Genomic DNA, 24281 nt, shown 5'->3' on the forward strand with positions numbered 1-24281 from the left:
TGGAATATCTCAGTTTGGTACACTAGGAATAAAATACGTGTTTACATTTTTCAGATAAATTTTGAGAATTTCTGTGTTCATCAATGGAAAAGATAAAAAAAAACAGATGAGACTTAAAATAAATTAGAGCTTTTTCTTAAAGCTGAGAAGGTTAAAGGGTGATCTGAAAGAGATCTTCAATTTTATGAAAGGCTATGATGAGTTACATCATGATAGATTGTTTCCATTGGTCGGTGAGATGGGTAACAAGAAGGCACAAATGAAAGAATTAATGGGGAAGTTAGAAAAAAAGGTTTTTTGCATGGAGGTGCTTAGAACATGGAATTCTTCGTGATAGATCAGTATTGAAGCAGAGTCTGTCAGTACGTTTAAAAGGGGATTTGATAGTTGCTTGAAAAAGAAGAATATTCAAGGGTACAGGAAGTGAGCAGGAGGGTGGGATTAAAGGTGGTTGACGTGGAGAAAAACCACTGGCGCAGACTTGATGGGCTAAATGGCTTGTTTCTGCGCTGTTACAAAATTTGATTCTATGGTGAATGTGAATGCTGGGGAATAGAACACCTCGAGGTTAGGTATACTGGCCTAGAAATTCAGTATAGCCACTTTTGGGGCGGTAAAGTCGGGCGGCCGCTAAAGTTTGCGCCCGGCGCAAAGTCGAGCCCCCTTCGCCGATATTCAGTCGCATCGCCCTAAGAGGTTGCTGCTGCGCTAAAACAGGCGATGCACGACTATCATTAGGCGCTAAGCCGGCGGGCCGGGGCGCTAACACCGGAAGTTGGGCGCAAGGCAGGTGCGGCGAGCTGCTGATTGACGGCAGACACTCTGGCTCCGGTGAGCTCTTAAAGGGGGAGGGTGGATTTGTTTGTTTGACAGGCCGAGACTGGTGTATCCATCAGTTTGTTATGTGGTACCGGCACACCAATCCCAATCCTCCCAATCCTCCTCCAAATCCTCCTCCCAATCCTCCTCCCAATCCTCCTCCTCCTTCCTGCTCCACCACCACCTCAATCTACCTTTGTTTCTCACAAAGAAGGAGTGTTGCAAAACGGCTGCCTTTTCTACTGCAGGAGTGCCCTTTAATGTGCGCTCCCCGCGGCTCGCATCGGCTGAGCACCGTTCGACTCAACAGTCGCTAGGGCCGCCAGGCGCACAATGGGCCGGCGCGACTGAAGATCCGGTTGGGGGCGCACAAAGGGCGTTGCACGAGGAAATGACGTCATGATCTGAGCGCGCGCAAAGACTTTGCGCCGGTGCTAAATGTCTACTGAAGTTGGGGCGAGGCGCAGATCACGCTGTGCCCGGGCGCTAAGCGCCTAGCGCTCGACATCTACTCCTCCTAAGGCGCTAACGGCTGGCGCAACCAACTGAATTTCTAGCCCACTATGTCTAGATTAAGGGTAAAGATCTTTCTACCCTTGCCCAGCAACGTGCCTAAATTCTAACTTTAGAACATTCTGTAATGCATCAGTGTGAAGTTTTCCACTTCCTACATCAAACATCCTTATGGTATTGCTGAGTGGGGTTGACATTTTAGTGGCAATTTCTGCTGAATTCTGGGCAGTTTTGTGGCCAATGCCCACTAGTAACTGAGTTATTTCACTTGGGATCCAGCAGAGATGACAGTATTTCAATCATCAGTCTGAACTGAGTTAAAACTCAGGCCTCTGAAACCAAGTTGCACATCTATTCCTGTAATGGAAAGGCTGAGATTACTTTTGAATCAAAATTTTTGAATAGCCTAAAAAATGGTGATAGTGCTAGACTTTAATCTGGATGTGTACTTGAGTCAGAAAACTGAATTCCAGTTGGGCTTGAGTGAGTGCAATTTTGAAAAGCCTAAATAATGTCTAAATTATTAACCTGCATTTATCTGATCATCCCAGTGCATGATATCACATTGATGTTCATTTGGTAATCTGTTTTATATCCATGATCATTTCATGTTTATTTTACCTGCTTTGCATAGTTAACTCTAGCATTCTTACATATTATATATAATGTGTATATAACATTGAAATGTTGTTCTTGTTTGCGAAAATGCTCTAAAGTATGAATTATTTTTCTTAGTGAAAAATGTAGTATTTAATACTTTCATAGGCAGAGATGGAATTAAATACAGGGAACACACTTTACCAGGACAATGTAAAATCTAACAGTTAACTATTTTGTCTTAATTTAGACTTCCTCTCCCTTGCCAATAGTCATTCACTGCATTAGAACATTTATCTCCTGGCAGATGAGCTGTTCAGTTTTTTTTGTCGGGCTGATTGCTCGTATTCTGCAGTGAAATGCTGTTTTTACACTGCTGAAATCTGAACTGTGTGTCTATTTTAATTTAAATTTTTCATTCAGATCGTCTACACAGGAACAACATTCATTGGTTTTGTAGGTTTATGGACTGGGCAAAGTGCAAACAAGTTTACCATTTCTGGAAATGCAAAAGGTATGTTGAACTTTATGTTTCTCCGAGTTACAGTAATATACCTGCGCTACTCTTTAGACATATTGCCAATTATAACATTTTAAACCTGACTCTGCAAGCTACCTTTGGGACTTGATAAATATGTCAAGTAGTTAATTTTCAAATGTTTGGAGTGATGTGAGTTAGCCCCTCAGACTGTAAAACAAATTTAATTACATTATATTACAAAAACATATCTTCTTTAGTTCCACCACAGCATGGGAGGAATTCCACAGGTTCTAACTAACAGAATCATACCAGGCCATGACAATATTAGTAGTATTGCTCAAAATAAGAATGATGGGATACTCCCAGACACTGCAGCCTATGGTAGATAGTACAAACCATGGCAGTGCTACTCTGGCAAAAAGGATGGGACAATTTTAACCCTACTCGCTCAGCAGAAACCTGGCGGGTGGGCAGTTAAAATCGTCCTGGCTCTTACCTGTCCAAAAGCCGTCATGATCGCAACATCTGCAATTTTAACCTGCTCTCCTGAGCAGGTAGCAAGAACACGCGCCCGGAGCCAACAGGGTCCTTCTTTACATGTGCATTTTGCGGCCCGATGACATCATTGAGACTCAACTGTAATTTTAACTCGGGTCTGAGCGGGGATTCCACCTGGAGTTAAAATCGGGGCCGTGTCAGAAGTTCAGTTAAAGTATACCATTGAGACTATGTACAACATTGTGTCATATATGACTAAACAAGGCCTGGTACACACTATTTGAAAAAAACTCAAACTCATTTGAAAATTAGAGTGACCCATTTTAAATGCATCTCATTAGCATTTGCTAAGATGTAACTTCGCCCTATGAATTTCCTTCTGCCTCATGAATCTATGTATGCAATGTGTGCATTGCAACATATGGCCAAAAATGTGCATATCTGATAACTATGCAGACATCCAAGTTTTATTCTTGTGTTTCAAGTCGCACTAATCCTATAGGCCTCTTACAAAACGAGTAGCACATAGGCTGGGTGTTTTTCAAGGCAGAAACACACTGAGAAATGAATATTTTTTCCTACATTGCAACAGTGACTACACTTCAAAAAGTACTTAATTGGCAGTAAAGCGCTTTGAGATGTCCGGTGGTCATGAAAGGCGCTGTATAAATGCTTTATGAACTTGTTTGTCAAGCTTTTACCAGTGTTGCCTCAGTTCTGAAGAGCATGATATCTTTGAAACACACACACATCTGTAACCTGCATAATATTAGGGATGGGCAATAAATGCTGGCCTTGCCAGCGACACCCACATCCCACAAACGAATGGGAAAAAAATATTTATGAGTGAAGTTAATATTGACAAGTTTTCTTTGTTTTGTGGGCAGCAGTTTTGTTTGATTAAATCATGATTTGAATTCTAGTGGTGTTGGATCATGTGATTTAACTCCAGTGATCTCCCTGTTCTTTCCACTGCATATTATTGGAGCAATATTACATTATTTGCAGTAATATACAATTAAGTAGAAAGTACAACACAGAAACTGGAAAATCGCCCCCAACCAGTCAATGTTGGTGTTTATCCTTCACATGAGCAATAGTCCTGGTGCAGGTGCCTCCCTGTTTCCATAACTCTTTATCTCCCATTCCTTCAACTACCTATCTTCATATTTGTATTTCTTGATATTAGGCAGAATTCTAGTGAATTTGCACTGTACCCTCTCTATTGCCTCAACATCCTTTCTGTAGCGTGGAGCTCAAAACTGCATACAGTACTCCATTGTGGTCTTCCTGAAGTTTACTTACTGATGTATTCACCATTGCATCTCTACTTTTATATTCTATTCCTCTGTGCTTGAACTGACTTAATTGTTTAGAACAATTCTGTTTCCCAAAGCAACCAAACACAATTACTATGGTAGTTATGGTTGCCGTAAAAAGGTCTCCTGAACTCAGCTAAAATCACAATTGTCTTTAAATGTAGCTGTGTCAAAAATGTCAGCAAACCAATCAAGTGTCTTTAGTGGGTATTTTTACAACATACTATGCTCATTTGGAGCAACCAACATCATAATTCTCTGTTCTTAGTGGATGTGCCTTGATTAGCCAGGATTCCATTAGATTTTTTAAATGTTACTTGAGGTACTGCTTTTAATGTCGTGTAAACTTGAAGCCCAAAATCTCTCTGCTTTTTTACATCATCCAACCTTTTCCTATTTAAAATATGATTATTATATTATATGTGGATCTCCTGGACTAGTTTCGATTGCCTAGATGGGTTGGAGAGGAATTTCCCAGATTTTTTCCCCAAATTGGCCTTTTTAAAAAAATAAAAAAAATAAAAAAAAAAAATTTTTTTTGCCTCTTCCAGTAGATCACATGATTTCAGGTGGGGTGGAGTACAGGAAACTTTCTGGTATCCGGCACGGACGGGACCGACCTGGTGCCGGTCCATCAACAATGCTGGATAACCGAACGCTATAGTTAAAACATACGGAGCTCAGAGCTCCATCTAAAGCAACAAACCCTGTAGCAACAGCTTCAAAACAATCGGCACAACTTGCAAGCGTCTCTGTAGCTTAGCAACAGCTTCAGCTACACGCTTGCATAGCCACAAATGAGTAAAAAAAAGTAACTAAAAGTAAAAAAAAGTTATCTGAACCGACTCCTGAATTTTGCCGGTGGATAGAGCATTCCGGTTATTTAGTGGCCGGTTAATCGAAAGTTTCCTGTATATATATATTGTGATCCACAATTGTGTGGGACAGGCTCGATGGATCAGAGGGTCTTTACTTGTCCATCATTGTTCGTATTACTTTTTTTAACCAAAACATACCAGCTTACACTGACTGATACTGAATTCAATGTAGACCGTGAAGGAAAGCAGTCCCAGAATAGAACCCTGTGCAGCATTACTACCCAGTTTCAAGCTCTTTCAAATATCAGCAGCTGATAGAGTGCAATCATATTTTAGTACTTGGCTGTGGGTAATTACAATGGATCTACAAGAAATGAAACCAGCCTAAATATAAACAAAACAGGAAAGGAGAGTATAGGAAAGAATAAAGTAAGGGAGGACATTGATGGCCAGGGAATAAATAGAGTTACAGAACAGGTGTGTAAAAAGATGGTTAAAAATAAAGTGAGAGGAACTGCTATTAAAAATTAGTTAAACTGTCTGTACAGCAATGCACACAGTGTCTGTAATAAAACAGGGAAACTGGAGGCAATAATACGTTGCGAGGAACCAGACATAGTAGGGATTACTGAGACATGGCTACAGGAACATTAGGACTGGGAATTAAACATTGCAGGGTATAACATATTTAGAAAAGATAGAGAGGGAAAAAGGGGAGGTGGAGTAGCTGCAATTATTAGAGATAACATAATGGCAGTAGAAAAAAGTGATGCAGCTATCAGCAAGACAAAAATGGAATTTACGTGGATAAAGATAAAAGATAATAAAGGATCAATCACACTAATAGGGGTAGTCTACATATCACCTAATAGCGGAAGGGAGGTGGAGGAAGAAATATGTAAACAAATTAGGGAGATGAGTAAAAAACATAGAATAATAATCATGGGGGATTTTGAACTACCCCAGTATTAATTGGCCAGAAGAGGTAGGTAAAGGGGAAAAGGGAATGGAGTTGCTACAATGTGTAAAGGACACCTTTCTAACCCAATATGTAAGAAGCCCAACAAGGGAGGATTCGCTATTGGATCTAGTAATGGGGAATGAACCAGAGCAGATAAAAGAAGTAAAAGTAGGGGAACATCTAGGGAATAGTGATCATAATATAATATGCTTTAAGATAATGGCCCAGAAATTCGGGTTTCCCCAGGTACTCGCCCGTAAGCCCAATGGAAGTGCCGGTTTCGTGCATGCGCGGGAAACCGGAACTTCCGTTCCCTTGAAAGAAGGGGTTCAGAGGTGGAACGCGTGTGCCGGAGTGGCAGCGCGTGCGCATTGAACTTACGTTTTTTTTCCAGGAGGGTAAGTCTCCAGGAGTTACACATATAAAAAGCAGGCGCAAGGCCTGCTTTTAACAAGGTAAGTGGTGAATTAATTAAAATTAAAACATTTTTTCCACAGGTTTATTATTTTTAATACTTTAAAGAAAGGTAAGTTTATTTTTAGCCCCGTTAAAAAATGTAATTAATTTTTTCAAAAATTTAAATTATTGTTTAAAATAGTTATTTTATATAATTTATAGTTATTTTAAAAATGTGATTTAAAAAAAAAAAATTATTTGAAGTTTTAGTTATGTTTTGGGGCTTATAGTATTTATGGTTTTGACAGCTCTTCCTATCAATTTTATGAATGGGCATTTCCCTGCTACCATTGGCTCTCCATGGCCCACGTGATCCCAGGGGACGCATCGAACTAACTGCGCCCCTGGGATACGCAAGTACTGCGCGCCGGCAGTTGGAGCAGGCCCAGGATCGGAATCCCACGTGGGCCCACAGCTCAACGGCCAGCGCGCTAGGTAAGTGCAGGTCGGAGGCTTGCACCCGCGGGAAGCCTCCGACCTGAATTTCTGGGCCATAATAATTGAGAAGGACATAAGTATGACGAAGACCAGGGTAATAGATTGGAGAAAAGTCGATTTTGAGGGGCTGAGAATAGAACTTGGGAAAATAAAATGGACAACAATATTGGCAAATAATGATGTAGAACAGCAGTGGGAAATATTTAAAACGGTTTTCAACAGAGTTTAGGAAAAATATATTCCGCTAAAAAACAAGAACAAGCTAAACACTAATGAGGCACCATGGATGAATAAAGACACAAGGGAAAAATTGAGGGTAAGGAAAAAGGCATACACTAAGCACATGGACAGCAGGGGAGAGCATGACAGGGGAGAGCATGACAAGGGAGAATACGAAGAGATTAGGAGAGAAGTCAAAAAAACAATTCGGAAGGCAAAAAGGAACTATGAAATTAAATTATCAAGGAACATAAAACAAAATAGTAAAATATTTTACAGGCCCATAAATAAAAAAAGTAAAGTCAGGATGGGAATAGGGCCACTAAGGGATGGACAAGATAATATCACTGGCAGCAATAGAGAGATGGCAGAAATATTAAATAATTACTTTGCCTCAATATTTACCAGGGAGACAGAACAGGTGGACAATACATTGGATGATGAGATTAGAAATGAGATAACTGCATTTAAAATAAAAAGAGGAGAAATATTTTTAAAAACTAATCAAACTCAAAGAGGATAAAACCCCTGGTCCGGACGGATTATATCGGCGCATTTTAAAAGAATCTAGGGAAGAGATAGCAGAGGCATTACTACACATATTTAATAATTCATTAGAAAAAGATGTAGTGCCAGAGGACTGGCAGATAGCTAACATAATACCTATCTTTAAGAAGGGAGATAGAACATATCCAGGGAATTATAGACCAGTCAGCTTATCATCGGTGGTAGGAAAAATAATGGAATCCTTACTAAAGGATAAAATAGAAGAACATCTAGAAACCAAAAATATAATAATGAATAGTCAGCATGGATTTCAAAAGGGAAAGTCTTGCTTGACCAACCGCATTGAATTATTTGAAGACGTAACAGACAGAGTAGACAAGGGTAATGCAGTAGATGTAATTTATCTAGATTTTCAAAAGGCCTTTGATAAAGTACCACATAATAGATTAATGAATAAGGTCAGAGAATGCGGAGTCAGGGGACAAGTAGCAGAATGGATAACTAGCTGGCTTCAAGACAGATAGCAGAGCAATGGGGTAAAGGGTAGCTATTCACAGTGGCAGAAGGTGGGAAGTGGTGCTCCACAAGGATCAGTACTGGGACCACTGTTGTTCACAAGTTACATTAACAATTTAGACTTTGTAATCAAAAACACAATTTCTAAATTTGCAGATGACACCAAATTGGGGGGGGGGGGGGATAGCCAATACTGAGGAGAACTGCAACAAATTACAAGAAGACATTAATAAACTTGCACAATGGGCATATAATTGCCAAATGAAATTCAGCACAGATAAATGTGAGGTATTACATTTTGGTAAGAAAAATAGGGAGGTCACATATTACTTGGAAAATACAAATCTAAATGGGGCAGAAGAGCAAAGGGATCTTGGAGTACAAATACACAAATCACTAAAAGTAGCGACACAGGTTAACAAGGGCATAAAGTAGAGAGTGTTTCCACTTGTGGGGAAGAGCAAAACTAGAGGCCATCAATATAATAAGATAGCTAGAAATCCAATAGGGAATTCAGAAGAAACTTCTGCTTGTGAGAATGTGGAACTCGCTACCACAGGGTGTGGTTGAAGTGAATAGTATCGATGGATTTAACAGGAAGCTAGGTAAACATATGAAGGAGAAGGGAATAGAGGCTTATGCTGATAGATTTAGATGAAGAGGCTCGAATGGAGCATAAACTCCGGTATGGACTGGATGGGCCAAATGGCCTGTTTCTGTGCTGTATCTCCTATGTAATGTTTACAGAAGCACGAAACAAGTTATTTAATACCAGAGAGGACCTGGTGTAAATCTCTTGCAACTTGCCTGCACTTCATTATGTATTAGTCTGGTGTACTTGCTGTATGGTTCAAACAGGACTCCTTTATACAGAATCCAGAGTCGTGTGTATATAATTGTCTTTTTATTAAAGTTAGAGGCGATTGGTGGAAAACTATGATTGCTGCCCTTCTGAAGAGAAGTCCTCCTCCCAGCTGGCTGATTAGAGATGTAAGTAATTTTTGTTTTTTTTGTCCATCAGCCAATTTGCGTACAGCAAGGCCACACAAACAGCACTGATATTAACGATCAGATAAGCTGTTTAATGATGTTGGTTGAGGGATAAATAATGGCCAGGACGCCGGGAGAACTCCCTTACTTCTTCTGTGAATAGCACCATGGGATCTTTTACATCCACTTGAGAGGGCAGACGGGGCCTTGGTTTAACATTTCATTTAAAAGGTGGCACCTCCGCCAGTGCAGCACTCTCTCAGTACTGCACTGAAGTGTCAGCCTAGATTATGCGCTCAAGTCTCTGGAGTGGGAGTTGAACCAAAAGCCGTCTGATTCAGAGGTGAGAGTGCCGCCACTGAGCCAAGGCTGATACCTATGGCTTACGTTCTCATATTTGTTTTAACGAGGGTAAAAATTTATTGAAGATTTATATAACGAAACCTAAATAGCATAAGACAACCTGAAGTAAATGGGAAAAAGTTGACTTGTATTTTAAAAATCAAGCATTTTAATGTCAAGTTTACATTTTAGACTTTCCAACTAGTCCACTCAAAAACTGGACTATGCTCCAGCACTGTGGGGGTGGGGCAGGGTGCGGGGGGGTTTGGGGTGGTGGAAGGGGGGGGGTGGGGGGTGGAAGAGGGGGGACGGGGGGGCGGGGTGGTGGAAGGGGGGGCGGGGGGGTGGAAGGGGGGCGGGGTGGTGGAAGGGGGGGCGGGGGGTGGAAGGGGCGGAGGGGGGGGCGGGGGTGGAGAGAAAGGAAGTGAAATGGCAATAAAAGGGAAAATGTCAAACTAAACTAATAAAGAACAATCAATGTTTCCCATTTCCTCAGACTCTCCTACAAGCTGCGGATTTTCAAGCAGCTTTGAAGATGTTGGCTAATAATCCGATCACTGCAAATGTGTACTACATTTTAGGTGGAGTCAAAGCAAATGAAGGCGTGATTATAACAAGAAACCTCAATGGGCCTGTTGACATCTGGCCTTTGATACCTATGAAAGGACAGTAAGTAGAGAATGTATAAATAACGCTCCTTTTTAAAATTGTTTATTTACCAGTGAAAACAGCCACTAGAAAAATGTAATATTTTAGCCTGTAATGTTTTCTAAAAGTAAATGCTAGAGGTGCCATATTTTGTGGAGACATTTTAAATTATTTTAAAGGGAATCAGAATTAATTAAGTGAGTAAAAATGTGTGTTACCACATTCAGTGGGATTAGCACTCAATATTCAATGTACCAAATGTTGAAAAATATCAGTATGTGAGGAATAATGTATGCTTGGATCAGGGTAATGTATTTCATTGTTCTGGCTGAATCATAAATGTTGCATTGAGGGTTTAGATAGTAGTATTTCGATAATTCTATGCTCATATTCCATTTCTAGGCAGGTTGACGGCTGTGCTGCTTTTATTTTCATTCACCTGCTTTTGTATATTGTGGTGAATTGTGCTTTTTCCTCATTTACGTAGGTGGTACAGAGTGGAGACAAACTATGATCACTGGACAACTCCACCTCCATCCGATGACCGAAGGTGAACATTCTCACACCTTTAAGTCTATACAATTGTTTCCATATAACAAAAAATATCATTTCTACTTCTGCTTTTCATAATGCTTTAGTTTTTGTATGTTGCGCTCTTTTCTCAAGAACACCAGCTATCCGCGCTCTCAATGCTACAGGACAAGACAACATCAATCTACATGCACTGTTTAAGGTGAGTGCCAGTGGAATCTGACTCTGCTACTTAATTTATTTTCTTGACAGGGGTAACAGCAGCTGCAATGGACACTAAAGATGACGTGTAAATGTCAATTAAAGGGGAAAGAAAGCAGGGGAGGGGCAAGGGGCGTACTTGTGGTACAAGTTACTCTCCTAGCTGTATAATTTTCTTCTTGCCAATTGGTTTTATCTTTCTCTCTTCGATGAAAGGCATTAACTGCATGCTGGCCTACTGTTCCACAGGCACCAAGCATCCTCTGGTACCTTACCCAAGTGGCCATTATTCACAGTGAACTTCAGAGCCGAGACCAATTAAATTTTTTTATTCATTCTTGGCATATGGATGTTGATGGCAAGACTGGCATTTATTACCCATCCCTAGTTGCCCTGAGAAAGTGGTGGCAGGCCTTTTTTTTAACTGCTATAGTGGTTTGATACTAACTGAGTGGCTTTCTAGGCCACTTCAGAAGGCAGTTAAGAGTAACCATGTTGGTATGGGACTGGAGTCACATATAGGCCAGACCAGGTAAAGACGGAAGGTTTCTTTCCCTAAAGGACTTTAGTGAACCAGTTGGGTTTTTAACAACAATTCGACAGCTTCATGGTCACTTTTACTGATACCAGTTGTTTTTCACCAGATTTTCTTTCAAACTGAATGCAAATTCTCAAACTGCTATGTTCTATGGATCATTAGTCCAGGCTGCTGGATTACTCATCCAGTAACATAACTACCATGCCCCTATTGGTCCACATGTACTTCTAGCAAGGGTAGTGCAATAGGGATCATTATCAGAACCCTGGCCAATTTCTTTTCCTCCTTTACTAAGATTGCTAAGACCAATTGTGGCACCTCTCTAATGATCACTGCTGTTTATACTGCAAATAAATTTACAAAATTAAGTAATACTAAGATTTCAGGTAGCTCCCAAACTATTTCCTGAGCTTTTATTTTTGAGATCACATTGAAAAATGTTTCTACACAATACTTGGGGGGAATATTTATTTAATTCAGTCACAATTACCTGTAACCAGAAAGGGAAATACCAAAGGATTAATGTGTTCAGTCAGGCATAGGAGAGAGGATTGATGAATGTGAAAACTACAATTTAAAACTGCTGCTCTAAGGGGGGAAAAAAGGAAGCTGTTTTTTTAAGTCATTTCTACACGGTAATGATTTTAACCAGTAATTCACGTGTCCTGAAACAAAAACCAGATGTCAAGTGCACAGCCGTCAGTTAGCATTGTGGAAAGAACAGACAAGTTTGTGTTTCAGTTGCGGCTCCTTCTTCAGAACTGAAAAATAAGAGGCAGATGGGCATGTTAATACAATCAGAAAAAGGGGATGGAGAAGAAAAAATAAACAGACAATGCAGCGAGGAATCAAGAGTAAAATGATGTAACTGGTCATCTCCGAAATAGGCTGAAGCATTAATGAACAAAGGATGTGTAAATAGCCTGGGATATGAAATAAAACGGGTTTGAAAATGATGATATGGCTCAAGTCTGAAATTGGTGTTCAGACCAGAGGGTTGTGATTGTGTAGGAGAATGACTCGATATTGTTCTTGAAGCTTATGTTGAGCTATATTGCAACAGTGTACAGAGCCAATGATAAGAGAGGTCTGAGTGAGAATGGGAGGGGGAAGTTCAAGTGGTGAGCCACAGGTAACTCAAGGTTGCAGACAGAACAGAAATGCTTCTCATAGTGGTTGCTAATCTGGATTTGGTTTCACCAATGTAGAGGAGACCGCACTGTGAACAACAAATATGGTATAATAGATTAGAGGAAGTACATGTCAATCACTATCTCATATAGAAGGAGTTGTAAGAGGAGGTGAATGGGAAGGTGTTGCATCTCATTCATTTGCAATGGAAGGGCAGCTGGAAGTAGAGGTGAGGAAGAGTGAACTAGGGTGCCATGGAGCAAACAGTCCCTCTGGAAAACAGAGCGGGGAGGAGAAGATGTGTTTGGTGGTGAGATCATGTTGTAGGTGATGAAAATGGCAGATCTCTACTTCCCGCACCAGAGCTTCAGAAACGTCCTCCTTTTTCCTCAGCCAAGGATTCCCCTCTGATGTAGGGAACCAGGCCTAGAAATTCATTGTAGCCACTTTTGGGGCGTTAAAGTCGGGCGGCCGCTAAAGTTTGCGCCCGCCGCCAAATCGAGGCCACTTCTGCGATATTCATTAGCTTCGCCCTAAGAGTTTGCTTGAGCGCTAAAACTGGTGCTGGACGCCTCTCTTTAGGCGCTAAGCCGGAGGTGCTGAGCGAGAGCGCCCAGGCCGGGCGCAGCGCAGGTGCGGCCATCTCGTGATTGACAGCAGACACCCTGGCGCTGGCCAGCTCTTAAGGGGGAAGGGCCGACTTTGCTGCCACGCCCTGGATAGTGGAGCCCTCCAGCTAGGCCTGAACACTGCTGCTGGACCCAAATAGCGCCTGAAGCCATGCAGAGGGCCCGTGAACGAGCGCAGCGCTTCTCAGAGCGTGATCTGAGTGTGCTGGTTGGTGGTGTGGAGAAGAGGCGCCATATTTTGTACCCGGACAATGGCAGGAAGGCGCCGCTCCGCGCCTACCAGAGAGCCTGGAGGCATGTCGCCAGCAAGGTGTCAGCCAACAGCGAGGTCCCCAGGACCGGTGTCCAATGCCGCAAAAAGTTTAATGACCTCACGCGGATTGTCAGGGTGAGTACCCTTTCCAGTGACCTCCTCATCCTTGCATGTGCACCTCACATTATGGGCAAAGGGACCTGAAAGCCCTAATGGCCAGCCCTCATCCAGCAGCTATGGAACAGGCATGAACGTCAATTGCACATTCTGCACTTAACACACTGGCCAAGCTATTCCACCATGGGAGGCAGTGCACACAAGATCAGGGCGACACACTGGCCAGGCTCTTCCACCATGGGAGGCAGTGCACACAAGATCAGGGCGACACACTACTTAGAGGCTGTCCTTTCTCTTGCAGGCCAAGCTGGCTAATAATTGGAAGAGCCGGACTGCGACCGGGGGAGGCCGACCCCAGATCCAGCCGCTCACCGAGCTTCAACATCGCGTGGAGCGCATCATGGGTGCCCGGGTGATTGGCCCCGTTGCATGTGGAGATGCCGACCCTGTTCTGGGCACCAATGGTAAGGACATCCACGTTTGGACCTCTCTCATCCCACTTGCGCATCAGATCTACATCCTTTGCCACTGTCCGACTAATGCGCTGAATGCCACCACTCATGCATCCCTCGCTGACGCCCTCTCCTCACTCTAAAGCTACTCTTGTGCCTTCCTGGTTTCAGATGGTGAGGAGGAGGTCCCTGAACTTGCCAGTGACAGCCCCTCAGAGGAGGAGGAGGAGGAGGAGCAAGAGGAAGGCGGCCCATCAGGGGAACCCTCAGCCGTGGCAACCTATGCCAATGTAGGGGACACGTCTTCCCTGGAGGGGAGCGTCGCGGAAGTGTCGGAGGGGAGGGGAGCTCATGGGACCTGCGGCCTGCAGAAACGCGGGAGGGGTGTGCCAGCTCGGCGGCCTTCTCCCCAGAGGGGGGAAGGGTCGGAGGGGAGTCCAATTGCTGGGCCCAGCGGCCTCCAGCAACGCAGAAAGGGTCGGCCAGCTCGGCGGCCTTCTCCCCAGAGGGAGAGTCCGGCCTCCAGTCCGGAGATGGTCTTCGCCGAGGAGATGGAACGCCTCGAGGACTTGTCCGCGGACTCGGAGCGCCGGCACACGGAGCTCATGGGGGTAGTGGCACGGTTGCCTGAGGCCATCGAGTCCCTCTCTCGGAGTGTCACCGACGTCGGGGCCTCACAGGCCATCAGTTTGGCGGAATTCGGGGCAGAGCAGGCAGCGAGTCGGGCGGCATTCGGGGCAGATCAGGCAGCGAGTCGTGCGGCATTCGGGGCAGCTCAGGCAGCGAGTGGGCAGCTGATCAGTGGTGCCGTGCAGTCACTGGGTGCTCTGATGAGGTCACTGAACAGGTCAACACGGGCACTCACTGCTGCCACACTCGCTGTGTCAGCCAGGCATCGCCAGGGCACCCGGCGCGCTGCAGCAGCACAGCGGTCTGTCCCTCGGCAGATTGGTGCGCATGCTGCAGTGCTGGCCCGGGCGAGTGCCAGTGTCTCAGGCGACCAGCGAGCGCCTGTCATCCGCCAGCTTGCCCCCATTCCTCCAGCCGCCACTGCCACTCCCCCAGTGGAGCTGCCAGGAGCTGCTGCAGCGACTGATGCTGGCCAGCCACAGCTGCAGCATTCAACAGCCGCCCGCTCGACGGCCAGACCTCGACTAGGCCGACCCCCAAGGGCATCTGCCGTCACGACATGTGCCCCTCTGGAGCCTGCCCCCAGCCTTGCAGCAGCCAATGGCCTTACTTTGAGGAGGAGCAGCAGGGCGGGCAGGGGCCACACAAAGATTGTCAAGGCATCAACCTAGCGGGCCAAAAAGTCGAATGTGTGGCCAGTTGTGTTTGTTTTTTGAGGCCGAGAATTGGATGTGTGTTTTTTGAAGGCCGAGGATGTGATGTTTGTATTTTACGAAGTCCGAGGATGACGGCCATTTTAGTTGCACTGTTTTGTTAATCCTCTCCAGGTTGTGGGAGCGAGTAATGTGTTTGAGTGTTTTTTGGGGGTTTCGTCTGTTTTTGGTTTTCATGTGGGAAGGGCCCTGAGTTTGTACAATAAAGCATTTTATTTATTAACATTGTCCATGTTTGATCTTTGAAGTGTTTGTTGCCTTAACCGGCTGAGGGCTTGCGGAGCGGCTGCAATCATGTTCTTTCATTGGCACAAGCCATTCCCTGACAGGGGGCCTAGAAGTGATGTTCAATAAGCCGCCGACGGGCGGCCCTTGGACCTTGTGCCTCTCTCCTGGGCTGGTACTCCTTGTCCTCCTCCTCCTCATGCTCCTCCTCCTGAGGTGGGGGTCCAACGTGAGGTGGCAGTGCCTGAGTCCTGCGGATAGCCAGGTTGTGCAGCATGCAGCAAACGACGACGAATTGGGAGACTCGGTCCTGCGAATACTGGAGGGCTCCCCCGGAGCGATCGAGACAGCGGAACCGTTGCTTGAGGACGCCGATTGTTTGTTCTATGATGTTCCTAGTCGCTTGATGGCTCTCATTGTATGCCTCTTCAGCAGGGGTCGTGGGCGCGCGGAGCGGGGTCATGAGCCAGGTACACAAAGGATAGCCTTTGTCCCCGATAAGCCATCCTCTTGGGGGAGGCTGTGCCTGGAACATGTCAGCCACAGTTGTCTGTCGCAGGATAAAGGCATCGTGGCTGCTGCCTGGAAAGCGGGCATTGACAGCTAGGATGCGCTGCCTGTGGTCACACACCAGCTGTACGTTGAGGGAATGGTAGCCCTTCCGGTTGCGGTAATCCTCGGCATGCTCCAGAGGTGCCCGCAAAGCCACATGCGTGCAGTCAATGGCGCCCTGCACCATGGGGAAGCCCGCTATTCTTGCAAATCCCACTGCACGCTGCTGCTGCTTGTCCAGGGTCATGGGGAAGGAGATGAATTGATGTCTCCTTGTGAAAAGGGCTTTGGTCACCTGGCGGATGCAGCAATGCACGGCGAACTGGGAGATGTTAGCGATGCCCCCAGCAGCGGATTGGAAGGAGCCGGTGGCATAGAAGTTGAGAGCCACTGTCACCTTCACTGCCACCGACAGAGACGTCCTGCGCATCAGCTGTGGCTGCAGATCTCTGAAGCAGCTGGCAGATGTCTGCAACCACCTCCCTTCTGAATCGCAGCCTCCTTACACACATCGCGGCAGACATGGTCAGATAGGAGGACTGCTGGCGGTATACCCTGGGTGGGTAAGGCCTCAGTTGGCGACGCCTGTTGCCCCCTCTGCGTCTAGCCAGGGCTGCCACTCTCTCACGGCGTCTGTAAGCCCTTCTGGCATAAGGCTGAAAGTCAGCGTTGGCACCCAATGCAGCCCCCATTATATGCTGGGAAACAATGAGCTCTCAATGAAGGCAAAGATAATTGCTAAGCTCTGGCCTGAGCCAAAAATACCTGTCCTAGTGTTGGTCCAAACCAGTAAGCTCTCCTCCTTGGTCTCTCTCCAAAAAACCGTTGCACAAGAGTGAATGCTGCAAAATGGCTGCCCTTTATAGTGCAGGGTAAGTGCCCTTTAATTAGCGCTCCCCGCGGCCCGCCTCAGCTGTGTACCGTTCCACTTCACAGTCGTTCGGGCTGCCCGGCGCACAATGGGGCGGCGCGAGTGAAGTTCCGGTTCGGGGCGCACAAAGGGCGTTGCACTAGTAAATGACGTCATGATCTGCGCGCGCAGCAGAGCGCGCGCTAAGACTTTGCGCCGGCGCTAAATGTGTACTGAAGTTGGGGCGAGGCGCAGATCGCGCTGCGCCCGGGCGGTAAGCGCCTAGCGCTCGAGATCTACTCCTCCTAAGGCGCTAACGGCTGGCGCGCCCAACTGAATTTCTAGGCCCAAGACTCTTAACCGAGCTGGTTGCATTCTCCATGCTGCTGCCCTGACCCTCTTCCCTCATCTTTCAACTGTGACAGAAACGCCAGGGCCCTCACCTTCCATCTCACCACCCTCCACATTTGCCAGATCATCTTCCTCCATTTCCACCACCTGCAACACAATCCAACCAGCAAACGCATCTTCCCCTCCCCTCCCTTCTCAACTTCCTGGAGGACCATTCCCTCCATGACACCCACACCTTCTCTTCCATCTTCCCTTCCTGAACACAAACAGGAGAAACAACATCTGCCGATTCACCTCCTCCCACACAGTTGTCCAGGGCTGCAAACACTCTTTCCATGTGAAACAGCAATTTACATGTACTTCCTGTAAACTATTATACTGTATTTGCTGCTCATGGTATGGTCCCCTCTACATTGGGGAAAACCAAATGCAGATTAGGTGACTGCTTTGCCAAAAACCTCTGTTCTGTGCAACCTGTAGCATTCCACTAACTCCCCCTTTCATTCCCACTCTCTGTCATTGTACTTCATATACTGTTCCAACAAAGCTCAATGCAAGCTTCAAGAAAAATATCTCACCTTTCTCCTAGTTACCCTGCAACCCTCTGGGCCGAACACTGACTTTAGTAAACTTCAGACTTTAGTTATATTCTTATTTTGACACCATTTTTAATTTCACAGCCCAAGCCCACCATTTCCTTAGCGATTTGCACATCCTTTGTTTCTTTAATGTCTTAATACTTCAGTCTATTACTTGATGGAGATCATTTGCTACATCATCTCATTCATAATTTGTTCTGTGTTTTACTTTTATTCTAATATAATTTTCCCCTCCCCTTTGTCTGATGGTATTAATATGCCTGCCTACTACTTGTTTTTTAGTTCAGGAGGATCAGTATCCAAAACGTTAACTTGTCTGTTCTGTGCTCTCCAGTCCACAGATGCTACTTGACCTGCTGTGTACTTCCAGCTTTTTGTTTTTGTTTTTGTTTTTGTTTCAGATTTCCAGCATCTGTAGAATTTTGCTTTTTTTTATTCATCTGTTCTAACAGAGCGTTATTTATGTTGTAGGTTCTCTCGATTAAACCAGTATTAAATAAGTGAGTATTGCTCTTAAATGTATATTTTTAAACATATTTGATTTGGAGAATGTTAAAGGGGATGCTGTCCAAGGCACTGAATGGTATTTAGAATATTATGACGGGATAAAATTTACAAATTTGTGCCCCCACTGCAGAGATTTGTAAAATCTAGCCTTCTAAGCCTTTAGTGTAGACATGTTTGTAGGTCATAAAGAGTTGGAGTTCATCATACACCGAATTATTTGGGGAAATCATACTGCATGGGGGAAGGCAGAGGTTAAGCACTTTTGGTAATGACTATATGCAAGTGGCAGTTATTTATTGCTGTTTCATATATATTATTTTGTATTATTGTCTATATTCTGTGTTGTTATTGCCAGCGGAAACTTGACTGCCGGCCTCCACAATACTTTATACATCCTGGGCCAGCTGGTTCCTTTAAAAAAAAGTATTTTATTACACCTGTATTCAATTATCTGTTACAGTAATTTTTAGGATAAATCCTTATAACCCATATTTTTTTTGAAAAGTCTGTGATATATACTGCATGCTAAGTCCATCACAAGTGTCAAACGTATCAACAATGACACGAGTAATTTTGAAAAACATAAGCCTTTTCAGTAAGATTGTAATAAACTGTGCATCAGTAATTCAGTAAACCTGAAGCTGTCTTTCCTGTGAATGCTCTAAACAAAGCCCATTGGACTCCAAACTGAAGGACATTTTTCCAGTTACTGGGAAGGTTTACTCGAGGATTTTTTTCAGTGTAATCTTCCATTAAACAAGCTGATACATGAAGTGTACAAATACGTTATGGTGATAATTTTGAAAAACAAAACATAGTTTGCAACCTCCCCACCGCAATGCAGCCTGCAGCTGTTGTTGGCTCCTTTCCCCGCCACACCAAGTCATACCCCACCCACCACCTCCAACCTGAAACAAAAGAAGAAAAAGAGAAGCAGAAGAGGACAGAGAGAGAAAAGCAAAGAGAAGCGTAAGGGAGAGGAGCAGAAGAGAAAGAGAGACAAACAGCAGAACAGGCAGCAGAGTGACCATATTCTCCAACTTACCATGTCATACATTAGTAATATATTAAAAACCTTGCCTCTGGGTATATTTTCTGTCAATTTTTCATTATAAATTCCTATGTTCACTCACATTTGTAATGGCAACTGCCTATTTTAACTTGTTACAGTGTAATTACACCCTCCCCCAGTGAAGCTACTACAGGACCACAACTGGCAAGAGAGTGTAATTACAGTGTGATAAGTTTACAGTGGCAGTTTCCATTCTAAATATGGACATGGAAATTTATAATGAAAATATAAAAATAAGGACAGAATGTATGATTTTAAAGTGGGGACTGAATTATATCTACAGCCTTGGTCCAATTGTCCCCGGCCTCTAACCCCACTTCACTCTTCATGCACAATGTCACAGGAGGTTGACTAATACCTTGATAAGAATTTAGCACACTGCTACATGCTGACAAAAGCTGGAGGAGAAAACATTTGCCCGTTGCTGCCACCTTAAGTGGCTGCAGGCTTTTAATTCCACCCCTTCTGCTTTACTGATGTTTTGCATAGGGTTTATGTAAATGAGCTGACCCGATGAATTCTGACAAGTTCAGTGATGGACATCACCAGCAGGCAGAAGTTCTGCTCCTCCTGCGAATCTACATTGTAAAAGGCACCGAGGAATTTTGGGGCCATAAACTCTTTGGTTATACTTTATGGCCTGCTGTAGATTTTGAGCTGCAGGTTCCAGCTGATAATGCCAAGCGTATATGTAATTCATTTCATCTATTCCCAACATACAGTATTGATGAGGGCTTACCACCTTGAGGAGTGATAGATGCTTGGCTGTTGTACCCTGCAGTATGTGTGTTAAATAAAATCTATTTAACTGCTGCAGTTCTTTTTTGATTTGCTGTAAAAATTTAACAAAGTTAACCTACATAAGAACAAACACTTGTGCTGTATATTAATTTCTGTCAAAGAACGACTTGCATTTCTAAAGCGCCTTTTACGATCTCAAAACGTCCCAAAGCGATTTATAGCCAATGACGTACTTTTGAAGTATAGTTACTGTTGTAATATAGGAAACGTGGCAGCCAATTTCCACACAGCAAGCTCCCACAAACAGCAATGTGATAATTACGAGATAATCTGTTTTAGTAATGTTGAGTTAAGGATAGATAATGGCCAGGACACCAGGGATGACTCCCTTGCTGTTCTTTGAAATCGTGCCATGGTATCTTTTACGTCCCCGAGAGAGCAGACAGGGTCTCGGTTTAATGTCTCATCCGAAAGACAGCACCTCTGACAATGCAGCACTCCCTCAGTACTGCACTGGCGCGTCAGCCTAGATTTTTGTACTAAAGTCTCTGGAGTGGGATTTGAACCCACAACCTTCTGACTACACACACACACACATCTTTTGTTCCTTGCATGTAGACTTTTTATTGCAGAGTTAACTTGTTGGAGTGTATATTAGGCTGCGGGAAATCTGTTACATGCATGCACCATGGTACAGCTTCTCCAAAGCTCCCAACAATCACTTTTTCTAATTATTATCATACCTGAACTGGACACTATGTTGTAGTTATTAAGTGTGTGCAATAAGATGAAACCACTGGTGATGTTTTCTAAAATGACATTTAAATTTTAGTTCGACTGTCTATACAACATTAATGTGCGCTGCTCAGCCATATGACTACAGGACATTGGTTCGGACATAAAGCATAATACTTTGGAAGTTGGTAAGTAAAGTTGAGATCTAATTTTACTTAGGGTATTCTTCCCAAATGTGTTGTGTATTTTAATCTTTATGTTGTTATTGATAGGTCGAAGGCAACAGTCAAACAAATAACACTGCTGCACTGAATTACAAGACAAGGCAATCGAGGAATATCGGAGGATATTTGTCAGTTTTTCTGCTTAATGTGATGCTCTTACAAATATCATACATACTTTGCACCTGCATGCAGTTGAGTTTACGCTGCTCGCTACCAGACCTTTTCCGAAGCTTTTGGTTTGGAAAATTAACAGATCAACTCATTAATTTCAAGTTAAATTCATATCAATTTTATGATCCAAGAGAGTTCTATTTTTATCTATTTAATATGTGACATGTTGAAAAATAACATGATTTTTTTTACTAATTCACAGACATTTAAGAAGCATATCTGAAATGAAATGTTAATGCTTTCTGATTATTGACAGCAATTCACACAGAATCAACAAAGCCAAATCAGCTGGAAGATGTAGAATTTCTATAAACAATCTTTAATAAATCTGAGTGTCTAAAGAATGTTATGTATACTGTGAATACACTTCAGTTCCTACAAAATATGCAGGGATCTAGAAGTGACAACTTTCAGGTCATAAATCTATCAAACCAGCAGATGTTTGTAAAACAAGTGGAGCTTTTTTTGTATAAAATTTTAGTCACACTGTAGCGAATAAAATTTAAATTTCTTTAAAAGAATAGTTTTTTCCAGAAGTGATTTATGGAAGAACAATCATTGCAACATTCAGTTCCACATTACAGGTGGAATGTTAACATACTGAACATTACCTACCTGTGGACAGAGTTTTATCAGCCTATGCACTCAAGACCACACTGACCTTTTAGAATGCTCTGTCAGCCCGTTTGAATGACACAGTTTGTGATGCAAAGACCACCTTCATGAGGCAGCCTTATACTGCTTTGGCTTGGCTTTAGCTGCAGTGTAATTGCAACTGTCGAAAAGCAAGAATGGTGGTGGATAACCAGGCAACTAACAGGAGGCGGAGCCACCCCAACCCCAACTATGGTGAAGCCCAGCATTTGAGTCAAGTGCAATGTGGGCACTTCTCCTGAGGTCCCCACCATAGATTCCAGTGTCCAGCCAATTTGGTTCACTTCACATGACATTAAGATGCTGCTGAGTGCACTGGACACAGCAAAGGCTCTGGGTGCTGACATCGTAGCTGTAATGTTGAAGGCTGGTGCACCAGAGCTAGCCACTCTCTTAGCCAAGCTGCTCCAGCTATGACAGTGGTATTTACCTGACAATATAGAAGATTGACCAGGAATGTACCATCCACAATTTCATCACATCCACACATCCATCACTTTCCAATCCTCTCTGGCTACAGGTGTGGTGCTGGAGGACTGCTAACGTTGTACCATTTTTTAAAAAGGGAGAAAGTGATAAACCAAGTAATTACAAGCTAGTCAGGCTAATCTTGGTGATGCGCAAATTATTGGAAAAAATTCTGAGGAACCGTATTGTCATTTAGAAAGGCATGGATTAATCAAGGACAGTCAGCATGGATTTGTTAAGGGAAGATCGTGTCTAACTAACTTGATTGAATTTTTTGAGGAGGTAACAAGGAGGGTTGATGAGGGTAGTGTGTTTGATCTGGTCTACATGAATTTTAGCAAGGCTTTTGACAAGGTTCCACATGGCAGACAGGTCAGAAAAGTAAAAGCCCCTGGGATCCAAGGGAAAGTGGCAATTTGGATCCAAAATTGGCTCAGTGGCAGGAAGCAAAAGGTAATGGTTGACACGTGTTTTTGTGACTGGAAGGCTGGTTCCAGTGGGGTTCCACAGGGCTCAGTACCCTTGCTTTTTGTGGTATACATCAATGATTTAGACTTCAATGTAGGGGGAATGATTAAGAAGTTTACAGATGATACAAAAATTGGCAATGTGGTTGATAGTGAGGAAGAAAGCTGTAGACTGCAGGCAGATATCAATGGACTGGTCAGGTGGGCAGAAAAGTGTCAAATGGAATTCAATCTGGAGAAGTGTGAAGTAATGCATTTGGGGAGGGCTAACAAGGCAAGGGAATACACAATAAATGGCAGGATACTGAGAAGTGCAGAAGAACAGAGAGACCTTGGCGTGCATGTCCACAGATCGCTGAAGGTACCAGGAGAGGTAGATAAGGTGGTTAAAAAGGCATATGGAATACTTTCCTTTATTAGCTGAGGCATAGAATATAAGAGCAGGGAGGTTATGCTTGAACTGTATAAAACACTAGTTAGGCCTCAGCTAGAGTTGTGCGTACAGTTCTAGTCACCACATTACAGGAAAGATGTGATTGCACTAGAGGGGTGCAGAGGAGATTTACAAGGATGTTGCCAAGACTGGAGAATTTTAGCTATGAGGAAAGATTGGATAGGCTGGGGTTGTTTTCTTTGGAAGAGAGGGGGCCGAGGGGGGACTTAATTGAGGTATATAAAATTATGAGGGGCCTAGATAGAGTGGATAGGAAGGACTTATTTCCCTTAGCAGAGAGGTCAATAACCAGGGGGCATAGATTTAAAGTAATTGGTAGAAGGATTAGAGGAGAACTTTTTTCACCCAGAGGGTGGTGGGGGTCTGGAACTCACTGCCTTAAAAGGTGGCAGAGGCAGAAACCCTCATCACATTTAAAAAGTACTTGGACATACACTTGAGAGTAAGCTTGCAGAGAACGTAAAAACTGACTGTAAAAGCTTTTATAGATATGTGAAGAGAAAAAGATTGGTGAAGTCAAGCGTAGGTCCCTTGCAGTCAGAATCAGGGGAATTTATAATGGGGAACAAAGAAATGGCAGACCAATTAAATACATACTTTGGTTCTGTCTTCACAAAGGAGGACACAAATAACCTCCCAGAGATGTCGGGGAACATAGGGTCTGATGAAAGGGAGGAACTGAAAGAAATCAGTATTTGTAGGGAAATGGTGTTAGGGAAATTGACGGGATTGAAGGCCAATAAATCCCCAGGGCCTGATAATCTACATCCTAGGGTACTTAAGGAAGTGGCCCTAAAAATAGTAGATGCATTGCTGATCATCTTCCAACATTCAATGGAATCTGGAACAGTACCCATGGATTGGAGGGTAGCTAATGTTACCCCACTATTCAAA

The 24281-nt window shown here is 43.7% G+C and overlaps 1 protein-coding gene across 1 annotated transcript in view; it reads left to right on the forward strand.

Moving 5' to 3' along the window:
- Positions 1-21865, forward strand: part of LOC147123039 (N-acylethanolamine-hydrolyzing acid amidase-like) — a 34423-nt gene extending 12558 nt beyond the window's left edge. Inside the window, exons 4-11 of the mRNA XM_085964118.1 lie at positions 2353-2443; positions 9056-9132; positions 9971-10143; positions 10610-10672; positions 10789-10855; positions 18366-18394; positions 21047-21137; positions 21222-21865. Of these exons, the coding sequence (XP_085820244.1) occupies positions 2353-2443; positions 9056-9132; positions 9971-10143; positions 10610-10672; positions 10789-10855; positions 18366-18394; positions 21047-21116 (570 nt within the window). The 3' untranslated portion in view covers positions 21117-21137; positions 21222-21865. The remainder of the gene's footprint in view (positions 1-2352; positions 2444-9055; positions 9133-9970; positions 10144-10609; positions 10673-10788; positions 10856-18365; positions 18395-21046; positions 21138-21221) is intronic.
- Positions 21866-24281: the final 2416 nt, after the last annotated feature.

The sequence above is a fragment of the Somniosus microcephalus genome, chromosome 2, assembly GCF_052327205.1.
Source record: "Somniosus microcephalus isolate GS21.2 chromosome 2, FLI_Smic_1.0, whole genome shotgun sequence".
Lineage (NCBI taxonomy): Eukaryota > Metazoa > Chordata > Chondrichthyes > Squaliformes > Somniosidae > Somniosus > Somniosus microcephalus.